The 13,094-nt window shown below is 44.6% G+C and overlaps 1 protein-coding gene across 1 annotated transcript in view; it reads left to right on the top strand.

The window, feature by feature from the left end:
* Window positions 1-53: 53 nt before the first annotated feature.
* Window positions 54-13,094, top strand: part of GPR137B (G protein-coupled receptor 137B) — a 42,285-nt gene continuing 29,244 nt past the window's right edge. Inside the window, exon 1 of the mRNA XM_045011529.1 lies at window positions 54-564. Coding sequence (XP_044867464.1) covers window positions 196-564 — 369 coding nt within the window. The 5' untranslated portion in view covers window positions 54-195. The remainder of the gene's footprint in view (window positions 565-13,094) is intronic.

The following is a 13,094-nucleotide window of genomic DNA, read 5'->3' on the forward strand; positions in this document are numbered from 1 at the left end:
GCAGCCCTAATGAATCATTCAGAATTGTGATCATGTGCCTCCAGCCGTCAGTGAGCTGCCAAAGAGGAAGTGCAGCTTGTTTTCTTTCTCTCATTTTCTTGGTTCCTATGCTGCTGTAGGAAGATGAAAGGAGGAGGAAGCAGGAGCAGAAGCAGCCAAACTTAATAAGCAACTCTTGACGATTTCTGATCTCAAATGGAGGCCTCCGAGTGGGACCCACTGAAAAATGACACCCTGCCACCGACCCTGACACCAGCTGTCCCTCCGTATGTGAAGCTGGGCCTGACCACTGTATATACTATTTTTTATTCCCTCCTCTTTGTGTTCATCTACGTCCAGCTTTGGCTGGTCCTCCACTACAGGCACAAGAGGTTCAGTTACCAAACTGTCTTTCTGTTTCTGTGCCTATTTTGGGCCTCGCTTAGGACTGTGCTCTTTTCATTTTACTTCAAAGATTTTGTCACAGCAAACTCTCTCAGACCCTTCATCTTCTGGCTTCTCTATTGCTTCCCAGTTTGCCTCCAGTTTTTCACACTGACACTGATGAATCTTTACTTCACTCAGGTAAGGACTGGACATTTCTGTGCCTGGGTTGATTAAGTACTACAGAATTGTAAAGCTTTACTTTTTTAAAGGTTTGTAAGAGAGATGTGATTTCCCAGGCAGGGAAAGAAGTGCATTTAATGTACTTAATTTGGAACTTTGTGTTTTGGAAGGCAAGTGACAACTGCTACAATGCTGGGGAGAAGCAATAAATAAATCTGTTGCCGAGTTAAAGGTGACATTTAACCTCAGGTTGAACAAATTGTACTGGAAACCTTGGGGTTATTTTATAGTGGCTGTCTAAAGTGCAGTTCTGCTCAAAGTGACACTGTAAAACCTCCTGGCTCAGCTGTTCTGGGTGCATTCAGAATCATATTGCATGGCTTTACTGACAAAAAAAATGAGATCTTGTTGTTTACCGTACTCCTGATGGTTCTGCAATGCCAGTATGAGTCATTGAGCTGGACTCTATTTTTCTTTGCATATCAGTAACAGAACTGTTAACTAGATTCCTATTGCAGGCCCAAATTATTATTCTTATTTGTATTAGAGTAGCTTTTTGGGGGAGGCCCTAACTGAGACAAGGGCTCCACTGTGCTAGGTGCTGTACAAACACACAATAAGAGATAGCCTCTGCCTCAAAGCTTATAATCTAAATAGACAAGATGGAATTGAGGGAAGAAAGATTTTCCCTGTTTTACAAATCGAGAACTGAGACAAAGAAAGGTCAAACAAGAAACTGGGTTTTGAGACTAGAACTCCTGAGTCCTACTGCCTTAATCACAAAGCCAAACATCCTCTGAATTCTGGCCTTAGATTACCTGTATCAGTAATGGGTCACCTTCCTAGCATAGTTGGACCTTATGGGTGAGCGTGCAGATCAGTCTCCCTGCTTGAACACTGCACTGAGACTACCTTCTAGAGTGCAGGTTATAATAAAGAGTTTGTGGTGTGGACTACCTATCCATTAGGTCCTAGACCGGACTGATTTTTACACATGCCTTCTAAGTGGTTTCCCAGAGGTAACAACTACTTTAGGTCTGCAAATTACAAATAAACTTACTGAAGAAAAGAGACTGGCTTCTGAAACCGAGCGCCACCAAATAAGAACTATAGAACCGCATGTGGTAAGGGTGAGAGCTGATAGTGACCCAAGCTTGCTATTATTATAAGATGGTGATTCCCTGGCTATTGTGTAATGAATTTGGTGGTGGTCCAGTTTCCAAGAGACAGGTGTCCAATATCACACAAAAGCCATCGGTCACCATAGTTGGCACTAAATGGCACCCTTGGGCCAAATTCACACACACATGCAACTCCCATTGAAGTCTTCTGAAGGGAGAATTTAGTCTCTTGGCTCCCAGTCAAGAAGCTAAGGATTAAATGAGTATGGAGAATGCACTGGGGGGCATAGTAGTATAGGTAATTGATTTCTTTCATCTCAAGGAAAATCCAAAAGAGAGAGAGAGTTTATATGTATGTACTCACAGTTTCATTTTACTTGGATTATAACATTGCTGCCTGATAGCACTTTGAAACTATGTAATGAGTATGTTCAAGTGCAGTGGTTCTCAACCTGTGGCCCAATCAGCACATAGCTGCAGCCCATGTGACATCCTCAGGGCCATACAAGTAGTATATATATTGTGTAGATGCAGCCCACATAATACATAGGGAGCTGCATATGGGGCCCACAAAGGTAAATAGATTGAGATCCACTAGACCAGGGGTTCTCAAACTGTGGGTCTGGACCCCAAAGTGGGCTGTGAGGCTGGTGTTGGCCCTGGGCCCCAGCAAGTCTGAAGCCCAAGCCCCATCACCCAGGACTAAGGTTACAGGCCCCCCGCCCAGGGCCTTAGGCTTCAGCTTTGCGCCCCCACCTGGAGCCGCAGGGCTCGGGCAGACTCGGTCTTCCCTCCTGGGGTCGTGTAGTGATTTTTGTTGTCAGAAGGGGGTCACGGTGCAATGAAGTTTGAGAACCGCTGCACTAGATTGTAGTGCTTAAAGGAGGGGACAAAGTTAAGGCTCCTGGGTTCTAATCTTGACATCAATTGTGCTGTGTCACCATGAGGAAGTCACAAGCTCTCTAAGCCTTACTTTGCCCCTCTGTAAAAGGAGTATAATACTGACCTGGTGTTGGGAGGCTTTAAAAATTATATTTGCAACGGACTTTACGAGTAATGATTGAAAGGTGCTAGAGACAAGCAAATAATTACTGTATTTATTGCTGTTTGCTTCCGTGCTAGTTAATCCCATGGAAAGTCCCACTTGTAATAAGGCTCCACCCAGCTAAAACAAGGGGTTGAGATTAGAAACACAAGCACAGCCATTGTGGGAATATAACCTAATACATGGAACAAATGTATACATTTTTAGTTCACTTTTATTAGTTCTTTGCTTCCAACCGATAGGGAGATGGCTTGTCCTATAATTAAACACGTTGTCGAGATTGTCTTTTTTACGTACACCTATGTTTCCACAGCAGACAAGCAAGAACTAGTGTGAAAGGGGTGGGGAGAGAGAATTTGTTTTCAATAATCGCTTTAACTTCACAAACCTGTTCAGAGGCAACTTTCACCCCCCCCCCCCCCGCAAAAGTAGACTGCAGCTGTGCCTCACTGCATGAAAGCCAACGGTTATTTAGTGAGAAGAAAAGAAGGTAGCTAGCAGAAGCAATAAAGATGTGAAGCTTGTAAATGTTCTCCTTTTAAATGAGGGGGTGGGAGGGAAAGAATATTCCTAAATCCTTCCAGCTGAACAACAAAACTGATTTAATTGGTAAGTGCTTAAAAATAATTTGCAAAAGAAGAGATGCCTTTGAACTTGATGGGGAGTTAGCAGCTACTGCTGTCTTTTGGAGTGAGAGAGACAAGGTGGGTGAGGTAATGCCCTTTGTTGGACCAGCTTCCGTTGGTCAGAGAGTCAAGCTTATGCTGAGCTCTTTTTCAGGAGTAAGGACCCTTTATAAATAAGGCCTCAACTGTGCCAATGAGACATAGTGGCTGGCACCAGCACAGCAGGGGTTTTCCTGAGTTTTAAGTGTCACCTGCAGCAATAAAAAACCCCAAAGGAATTGTAATGCGGTGGGGGAGGTTGTTAAACCTGCTGGACCAGTGAGAAAAGCAGTTACAGATAATCAAGATTTTGAGTGACACTGACTGGGGTCCTTGGGGTTGAGTGCTGGCTTCCGCTTGGGAGTACACAGACTTTTACTGTGCGGGGCTTTTGATGCCCTAGATATGGCATAATAGTAAAGGGTGCTAGAAGAAAGCATGTGTAATAGCAACGATCACTTCTCTTCCAAAACTAACTGCTGCGGGAAGTGCACATGTTTCCAGTAAGGAAGACAAAGATCCTGCTTCTGTGTCCATTCATTGGTCTTCTAAAGCTAGGAAATAATATAACCCACTCCTTAAGAGTAAAGCTTCCTCTGCTTGGAAGCTATGAAACTACGTGTCAGGTTAATGTAAGAACAAAACAAACAGCAGAGATATTACTTTTGTAAAACAATAGCAGGATGCCTGCAAATAATTACACAATATGAGCTAGAGCAACTGATGCATCAGGTAACATATGGTAATATGCATTCCTGCCTCCAAGGGGTATCTGCAAAACCTGCAGTTCTGCCTGCCTGACATCTGCCCCTCCCCAACCCCATAGGTTTATTTTAGCTGTTCAAAAACATCAACAATTGTATAACTCAGCAACAAATATATTTCCTACTTTAATTGAACTGAGACAGGGGTTGGCCTGGAATTCAAGAACTTTCTTATTTGCAGACTCCCTGGTCGGGGTTCATTTCTCCTCTCTCCCTCTGATCTACATTCGTGGTCACTGACAAGGTTGACCCAATAGAAGTCTGGAGGTTTTGAAGGCAGTCACAAGAGCCTAAGAAATCCTTCAAAGTCTGAGTTTAGAGACATGGACTATGGGTCAGATGAGATGCTAGCCCTTCCACCCCCGCCCCACTCCTTTGGGAGGAATTCAGGGGTAGGGTGGCATGTTCCATTTTGTTTTGTTATGTTTCAGAGTCTAAATGTAGTTCTTGCAGCACAGAAGTTTTGGGTGGGGGACACAGGTTTGGGTGCAGAGAGGTTGGGTGGAGAGGATGATGTCAAGCAGACCTAGAGAGATGCTGGAAAGCCCAAACCTCCCCTCACTCCCAGGACACATACAAAAAGCTGGTTAGCAGATCATAAGTTTAAACCATCAGGGTCAGACACTTCCCAAGCATTGCGGATGACTTGAAGGAGGCTCTGTGGTGAGGTGGAGGGAGGTTCCATCTCCAGGGGAGGATGGCTAGATAGATCCAGTCCTACCAACTTCTCATTTCCCCTCTCCTCTTGGTATCCTGACTGGGAAGTTTTCCCTGCCTCACACAGCTGCCATTGCCCACCAAGAAGCAGGGTTCAGGCAACTGAGGGCAGGGAAAATCCAGTGCAAAGCTTTAAGTGACAACCTAAATGGAATTTTAATTAATGTGTATGTTATCTCTGAGGGGAAAACAAGGGAAGTTATCTAATTATTTTATATAGAATTTTACAATGTAATCTAGCCAGTAAGGGACAGAAAGTTCTTTTCATTAATAAAAAGAGGCAGTAGAAATCAATACACAATTTAAAAAAAGTTTTATCCAGCACTTATTCATTTAGAGAGCACTTTAAATGTACCCAGTGCTTCCCAGGAGTAACACTACAGGTGGTAAAACGTAAGACAATCGTCCTGACATACAACATTACACTCTCTGTGGTGGCTACATTAGAAAAATTAATACCTGCACAGGTGCTAAGTTCTGGTATAAACAGGGCTCGGGTGTTTTTACTGAGCAAATGTTCATGACTTGATGGTAAATAGCCCTGGCTGCACTAGCATCTATGCCATTGCTACCAGCATTGGTGGTGGCTGCTGTATTACAAATACTGTGGGACAAGGTAACGTATAGGCAGGAGTGGGTGTTGCCATATGCTTTCAAGGTGTGAGGACAAACTCGCATGAAACATGGAGGAAGAGGAGGAAGTGCAAAGATGGGCAAAAGACACTCTACTTCACAGGTCCCTGAAATGAGAACTGATAACGAAGGGTGAACTTCAGGCCTGTGCAAAAGCCTAGCCCCCAAGGCCTATGTAGTGCTCAAGTCCTACTCTAGCCCTCAGAGTGAGGTGTGGTCTAATAATAATTAGAGATATACCAATCTCCTAGAACTGGAAGGGACCTTGAAAGGTCATCAAGTCCAGCCCCCTGCCTTCACTAGAAGGACCAATTTTTGCCCCAGATCCCTAAGTGGCCCCTCTCAAGGATTGAACTCACAACCCTCGGTTTAGCAAGCCAATGCGCAAACCACTGAGCTATCCCACCCCCCTAGGAGCCAGCTCAGTAAAAAGGAGCTGGGTCACCTCACAATGTGGCTCTAATCAGCTTGTTTCAAATAACCTGATTTTCAACGGTAAAACTGGATAGAAAATGTCCCCACTGTAGACAAGCTCTAGGAATGAGATTATCTGCTGCATCAACTTGCAACCCCAGGGGGTGAGAGGTGGCTATAACTACCTTTGCATACTCCTGATTCTGGGATACTCCTGGTGCCAGAGAGACCTGTGGTGTAACGTAGACAACTCTTGCTGGGCCTGTCTAAGTTATGACAGCTTTTCCCTGGGTGACTATGGGCACAGAGATTCCCAGAATCTCTGCACTGCGGCTCCACCCTTCCTGCCCCAGCCCCACAACTGGCATGCCCCCTACACTGGGCTTTGCGTGAGGACTCCAGAGGAGAACCTGCTGCTGTTTTTCCCAGCTCCTGCAGTAGGAGAATTCTCCCCAGGGCCGGCTCCAGAGCCCAGCGGGGCAAGCACCCGCCTGGGGCGGCCCTTTCCCGGGGGGGCGGCAGGCTGGGCCAGCGGACCTGCCGCAGTCATGCCTGCGGGAGGTCCACCGGAGCCCCGGGACGACCAGACCTGCCGCAGGCATGACTGCGGACGGTTCGCTGGTCCCACGGCTCGGCTGGACCTCCCGCAGGCATGACTGCGGCAGGTCAACCGGAGCCGCCGGACCAGCCAACCGTCCGCAGCTGCGGGAGGTCCAGCCGAGCCGCGCGACCAGCGGACCCTCCGCGGTCATGCCCGCGGGAGGTCCGCTGCTCCCGCGGCCCGGGGGCGCCTCCCGGGCATGACTGCTTGGGGCGGCCAAATTTGTAGAGCCGCCCCTGATTCTCCCTGGCTGGATCTGGGGCTTTTAGAACCCCTTTACACCTCTCCAGCCAGTGGTTTCCCCAGGAATTGAAATTAGGGGGGGGTGTTCGAATTTACAGGGGTGGGTGGATGTCAGGGCCGATGAACTATATAAAAGAGATATGAATAAAGTAAATGTTTTGTTAGAATACAAATTTAACATAAGGATAATGCAAGTTACGCCAAAACACATAACAGGTCTAGATTTCTAAAAAAATATAATTTAAAAAAAAATGTATTTAATTTAAATTGACTTTTGAAAAGTAAGCCATCATGGGATAAGAGGGAAGGTCCTCTCATGGATCAGTAACTGGTTAAAAGATAGGAAACAAAGGGTAGGAATAAATTATCAGTTTTCAGAATGGAGAGAGATAAATAGTGGTATCCCTCAGGGGTCGGTACTGGGACCAGTACTGTTTAACATATTCATAAATGATCTGGAAAAATGGGTAAGCAGTGAGGTATCAAAATTTGCAGATGATCCAAAACTATTCAAGATAGTTAAGACCCAGGCAGACTGTGAAGAGTTACCAAGGGATCTCACAAAACGGGGTGACGGTAACAAAATGGCAGATGAAATTCAATGTTAAATGCAAAGTAATGCACATTGGAAAACAATCTCAAATATACATACAAAATGAGGGAGTCTGACTTAGCTGTTAATACTCAAGAAAGAGATCTTGGAGTCATTGTGGATAGTTCTCTGAAAACACCCACTCAATGTGCAGCGGCAGTCAAAAAAGCAAACAGAATGTTGGGAATCATTAAGAAAGGGATAGATAATAAGACAGAAAATATCATATTGCCTCTATATAAATCCATAGTACGTGCACATCTTGAATACTGTGTGCAGATCTGGTCATCTCAAAAAGATATATTGGAATTGGAAAAGGTACAGAGATGGGCAATTAAAATGATTAGGGGTATGAAACAGGAGGAGAAATTAAAATGACTGGGAATTTTCAGCTTAGAAAAGAGACGACTAAGGGGGGATATGATAGAGGTCTATAATATCTTGACTGGTGTGAAGAAAGTGAATAAGGAATTGTTATTTAATCCTTCACATAACACAAGAACTAGCAGTCACCCAATGAAATTAATAGGCAGCAGGTTTTAAAAAAACAAAAGGAAGTACTTCTTCACACAACATAAAGTCAACCCATGGACCTCTTTGCCAGGGGATGCTGTGAAGACCAAAACTATAACAGGATAAAAAAAAACTAGATAAGTTCCTGGCCAGGCTATTAGCCAGGATGAGAGGGATGCAACACCATGCTCTGCGTGTCCCTAGCCTGTTTACCAGAAGCTGGGAATGAGCAACAGGGGATGGATCACTTGATGATTACCTGTTCTGTTCGTTCCCTCTGAAGCACCTGGCGTTGACCACTGTCAGAAGGCAGAATACTGGGCTATATGGACCATTGGTCTGACCCAGTATGACCATTCTTATGTAAAAATTAATTATAATAATAAAAAAAATGTTTAGTACAGAAACTCCCCAACATAATGACCTCTCAAGATAGCAATGATGTGAGATAACAGCCTTGGTAAATAATGCATTTTAAAAATCTTGGCCTACTAGGAAACATATTTATATAAGTTTCCACTCCCAGTCACAAATCTAGCATTCTGGAGCAAAGTCACTAAAATATAGTCCAACAAACAAATGTTATTTAACGTGCCCCTCACTTTTCCCTCCACCGCACCCCACTCACTGGTGGTGTCCTTGGTCAGTGGAGACTCAGAGTTCAGAGGTGTTTTCACGTGAATACACCTCCCAGGTGGGGGGCAAGAAGGCACCTTGCTCGTTCCTCCAGCTGCTCACTGTTCGCTCTGGCCACGGCTGTTCGTTGTGCCACCGTTCACTCCACCACTCTGTTGCCAATGGCCCTGCACAGTCACCTTCTGCTGCCACCTGCCACTGTGACCTCTGCGAGTTGGTCTCTTGAGGTTCCACCCAGTTCTCAGTGATTTCAGCTGAGCTCTTAGTGGGGGAACCTCACTGCTAGTGCAGTCTGAACTGTCTCTTCCACAGAAACATTGTCCCCACAGCAGGACTAAGCACTTAGACCTGATTATCAGTGATTCAGCTGCAGTGGTCACTTAATAGAACAAAAGACTATCTATGGAGTCTAATCAGCTCTGTCTTTAAACAGTGGAGAGGGACAGGTCCCCACCCTCTCTCTTGATGCCCTCAATCCGCACAGGCTAAGTACAGTTCTACTGCTCTTTACTCATACAATAAGAACAACATTATTTCTTTTCTCCCTCCCCCCCAACACCTGCATTCAAGTTATTTGTAACCCAACCCCAGCCAAAATCTATCACTTGGGGAAACACAGCTCTGTTTGCTGGCTACCTAGGTAGATTAGGTGTGAATGTAAATACAATCTGGTCCTGAAGCCTTTCCCCCCAACCCCAGCTCATCACTAGCTGTCAGGGAGAGCTCATTTACACTTTGCTTACAAATCATCATTTGAAACTATTAGGTTGGCCAGCATCACCGAAATGAATGCACTGACATGGTCATAAAAAATAACAGCTGTATAAGGAAGCTAGTCTATGTTCATACTTTTCAAATATATTATACTTTTTCAGATACACGTATTTTATCATACACTGTTTATGCTTTTAAAGTGTATATTAATGTTTCAATTTCAATTCAAATTTCCAAACAGTCACTAAATTGGCATGCAACTAGTTCACAAAACTGGGGGGGGGTGTTGGGGAAATTCGGGGGGCGTGTAGGGAAATCACTGTCTCCAGCTCTTACACTAGGGTAAAAGGACCAGAGCAGGGAGAGATTCTCATCCTAGATCTTCAGTCTTTCAGGGAAAAAACCAAGGAAACAAGGCAGGGTATTTATAATGTAAAGAACAATCAGTAGGAAAAAATCTTTTAAGAAAAAAAACAACAACTTTTTTAGGCATGGGAAAAGCAGTAATGAAGATCACAAGCAGAGTTTTCCTTTTTGCCATTCTCCTGGCCTCTTGGGGATAGTCTGAAGAATTTTTTTAAAAGGGTCTCTTTTCTACTTACTTTCCCGTCTGTTCTAGCCTGGCTTTCCCCATTCTGCTGAAAGACCTTGGATGACTCAGATGTTGACTAGGAGCTTTCTTAGTCCTTCATGGAAGGGGAGGGGCTGTTGAAGCTTTAACAAGCTGACCTTTTCTTCCAACTGCTTGTAGGGTGTTTGAGTTAAACAAGTGTTAACAACAAAAAGATGCATCTCCACTGGGAAAATCTGTAAGGGCCAGATTCCGATACTCCCACCCACACTGAAGAGTACCTTACTCTGTGACGAGCTGCATTAATTTCAATGGGGCTATTCATGGAGTAAGATACTACCTCATGCTCCAATACGTCTGTTAGTCTATAAGGTGCCACAGGACTCTTTGCTGCTTCTACCCAATGTGAGTAAGCATGGCAGACTATCTATGACGACCTGGATGTTTCCCAGGGTCACTACCTTTGAGAGCAGGAGCTCCACGATTGCGTTGGCAACTTGCATCACAGCTACCCCCATGGTAGATTTGCCCACGCCAAAGTGGTTCGCTACTGACCGGTAGCTGTCTGGCGTTGCAAGTTTCCACAGGGCTATGGCCACTCGCTTCTGCACAGTCAGGGCTGGTCACATCCTGGTGTCCTTGCGCTTCAGGGCAGGGGACAGCAAGTCACACAGTTCAAGGAAAGTGCCCTTACGCATCCTGAAGTTTCGCAGCCACTGTGATTCATCCCAGACCTGCAGCACTATGCGGTCCCACCAGTCCGTGCTTGTTTCCCGGGCCCAGAATCGCCGTTCCACACCATGAACTTGACCCATTGCCACCATGATCTCCACGGCGTGGCGTACCCTGCTTTGTGAGAGGTCTGCACCACTCTCTGACTTCATGTCCTCACCGCGCTGCCGGAGCCTCCTCGCCCGATTTCTCAGCAGCTGACTGTGGAAGAGGCGGACGATAAGGTGCAAGGAGTTGACAACGGCCATAAGTGCAGCGATGATCGCAGCGGGCTCCATGGTCGCACTGCAGTGCTGTGGCATCCGCGCTGTCACTGACCAGAAAAAGTGCGCGAACTGATTTCCCGCCGGCGGGAGGGACTGTTGAATTCTGACAGTTACCCAAGACCACCCTCGACACAGTTTTCCCCCCAGCATGCATTGGGGGGGAAATCCCAGAATTCAAATGGGCAGCGGGGAGTGCGGGAACTGTGGGATAGCTTCCCACAGTGCACCGCTTCCAAAGTCGACGCTGGCCCCGTTAGTGTGGACTCACAAAGTCGAATTAGTGTCCTTAGTGTGGATACACAAATTCGACTTCGTAAGGTCGATTTCAAAAATTCGATTTAACTTAAATCGAACTAATCTGGTAGTGTAGACATACCCTCAGACTCTCTGTTTTTCTGCTTTGGTGACATGATGGTAAGAATGCCTATGCCCTTACACTACATCTTCTATTATTATTGGCACCCTGGGAACTGCAGTAATGCAGAGAAATAGTTACACATTTCCCTAGCATAGTTTTAAACAGTTTGAATAAAAATCACTGATCTCTGATAAAATTCAGATGCAGCTGCACTAAAATGTACAGTGAATCCAACACAAGCCCCTTTAGCACTCTTTCATCTATACTTACTGCCCTGCAGCATCTACTCTTGGTAAATTCTGCAACCGGTTTTTTTGTAGGGGAACCAAAGCTAATTAGGACAATCTACAACTCTGTAACAGCTCTTCACATCAGGTCTTAACACTTACATTGAATACTACTTTGCCCATGAAACTAGTCCTATTGAAATCAATGGTAATACTTCTGTAAGTGCTACTCCATGTGAGTAAGGGTTGCAGAATCGGCCCCTTAGTTAGATGTCACTCGCCTGATCTCTGCAGTGTCATGATCCTTCCAGGATAAATGGGATAAAAAAAGGCTGAATTTCTAGTGCAAAAAGCACGCAAGAAAACAATTTACCCCTGACTCCCCACAAAAAACCTATTGGGCCTTGTTTATACATCACAGAGAGGCAAAACCGGGCATAAGCTTTTTGTTTATCTCCTTTAAGCTGCAAGTAAAATAAAACAACATAAAACCTGTTTCTTAAGTCCTTTGAGTACATAGTATTAGGGATGCTTAGATAATTGAACACAGAATATTATGACACTACTATAAGGGATAGTGCCTTGGTTTGTAGGCAGCCTTGACATTTGACTGACTTTAAAAATATTAGAAACTGTTGCAGAAAATTCTCCAGACTTTCAGATTTTAAATTAGCTATTATTTTTGTAGGGCCTATTGAAAATCCAGGCTCTGGCTACTGGCTCTAACTCAACAATAACCATCTCCAGTGAAGAGGAGGCTAGTGCACAGATGAAGACGTTTTCTATTATAAGAGTGATATTCTGCAAATAGAATAGTGTTAAATAAAAAACAGCAAATATTATTTCAGCTATATTTAAAGCACATGGAAAAAGTAATTCTAGTGAAATGGAAAAGAAAAGACCAGTGGGAGAAAAATGGTTTTAAAAGCAGATCACCCACACTAAAACATGCAACATAATTAAAGTTTTTTTTTTAAGCGGTGAGTAGGTTCCTTTTCAGTCCATGGCAAGGAAGCTGAGTTTAAAATCTCCCTTACAAATTGGGTTTACTTAGAAAACATTTTAACCTGTGAAATTCTAATGATGCTTCCATGCAATTTTTGATAATCATGAATCTGTTAAAAGTGTGTGGGATATTTGTTTTTTAAATAATGTTATTTGAGACTGTCAGACAAGAGTTTTGTTCCTTCTAAAGACTCTCTCCAGCTAAAGGGAACAAGGAAAGTTGTTAAAATGAAAGTCTTAGGCCATGTCTACACTACAGAGTTAAGTCAACTTAAGTTACATTGACAGTCATAAGTTGCTTTATTAACATTGGTTGTGCACGTCCACACAATGCTCCTTGTGTCAGCGGAGAGTGTCCACAGTTATTGCTCTTGCATCGACATAGAGAGTGTTGCATTATGGGTAGCAACTCACTACCCTCTGCCACTGGGAGCTCTGGGAATGGATCGTGGTACATCATGGGGATGTGCTTTCCGTCCCATCATTCCATGGGCTTCCTACTTTGTGTTGCACCATTTTTCAACTGCCCTTGTAAACTGTGTGCCTGCTGCCTCTGCCTGACAGCAGGGATCCTGAGCTGCTGATCAGTCTGGTAACAAGCCTTACGAACACAATATGGCTGGTCCTGCAATATTTCACATGCTGCCAAACAAACAGTGACTCGCTGATGCCTGCTTTGCCATGGAAACAAATAATTTAAGATTTCTGCTGGTATTCACGGAGCAGCTTGC

The sequence above is a fragment of the Mauremys mutica genome, chromosome 3 (assembly GCF_020497125.1).
Source record: "Mauremys mutica isolate MM-2020 ecotype Southern chromosome 3, ASM2049712v1, whole genome shotgun sequence".
NCBI lineage: Eukaryota > Metazoa > Chordata > Testudines > Geoemydidae > Mauremys > Mauremys mutica.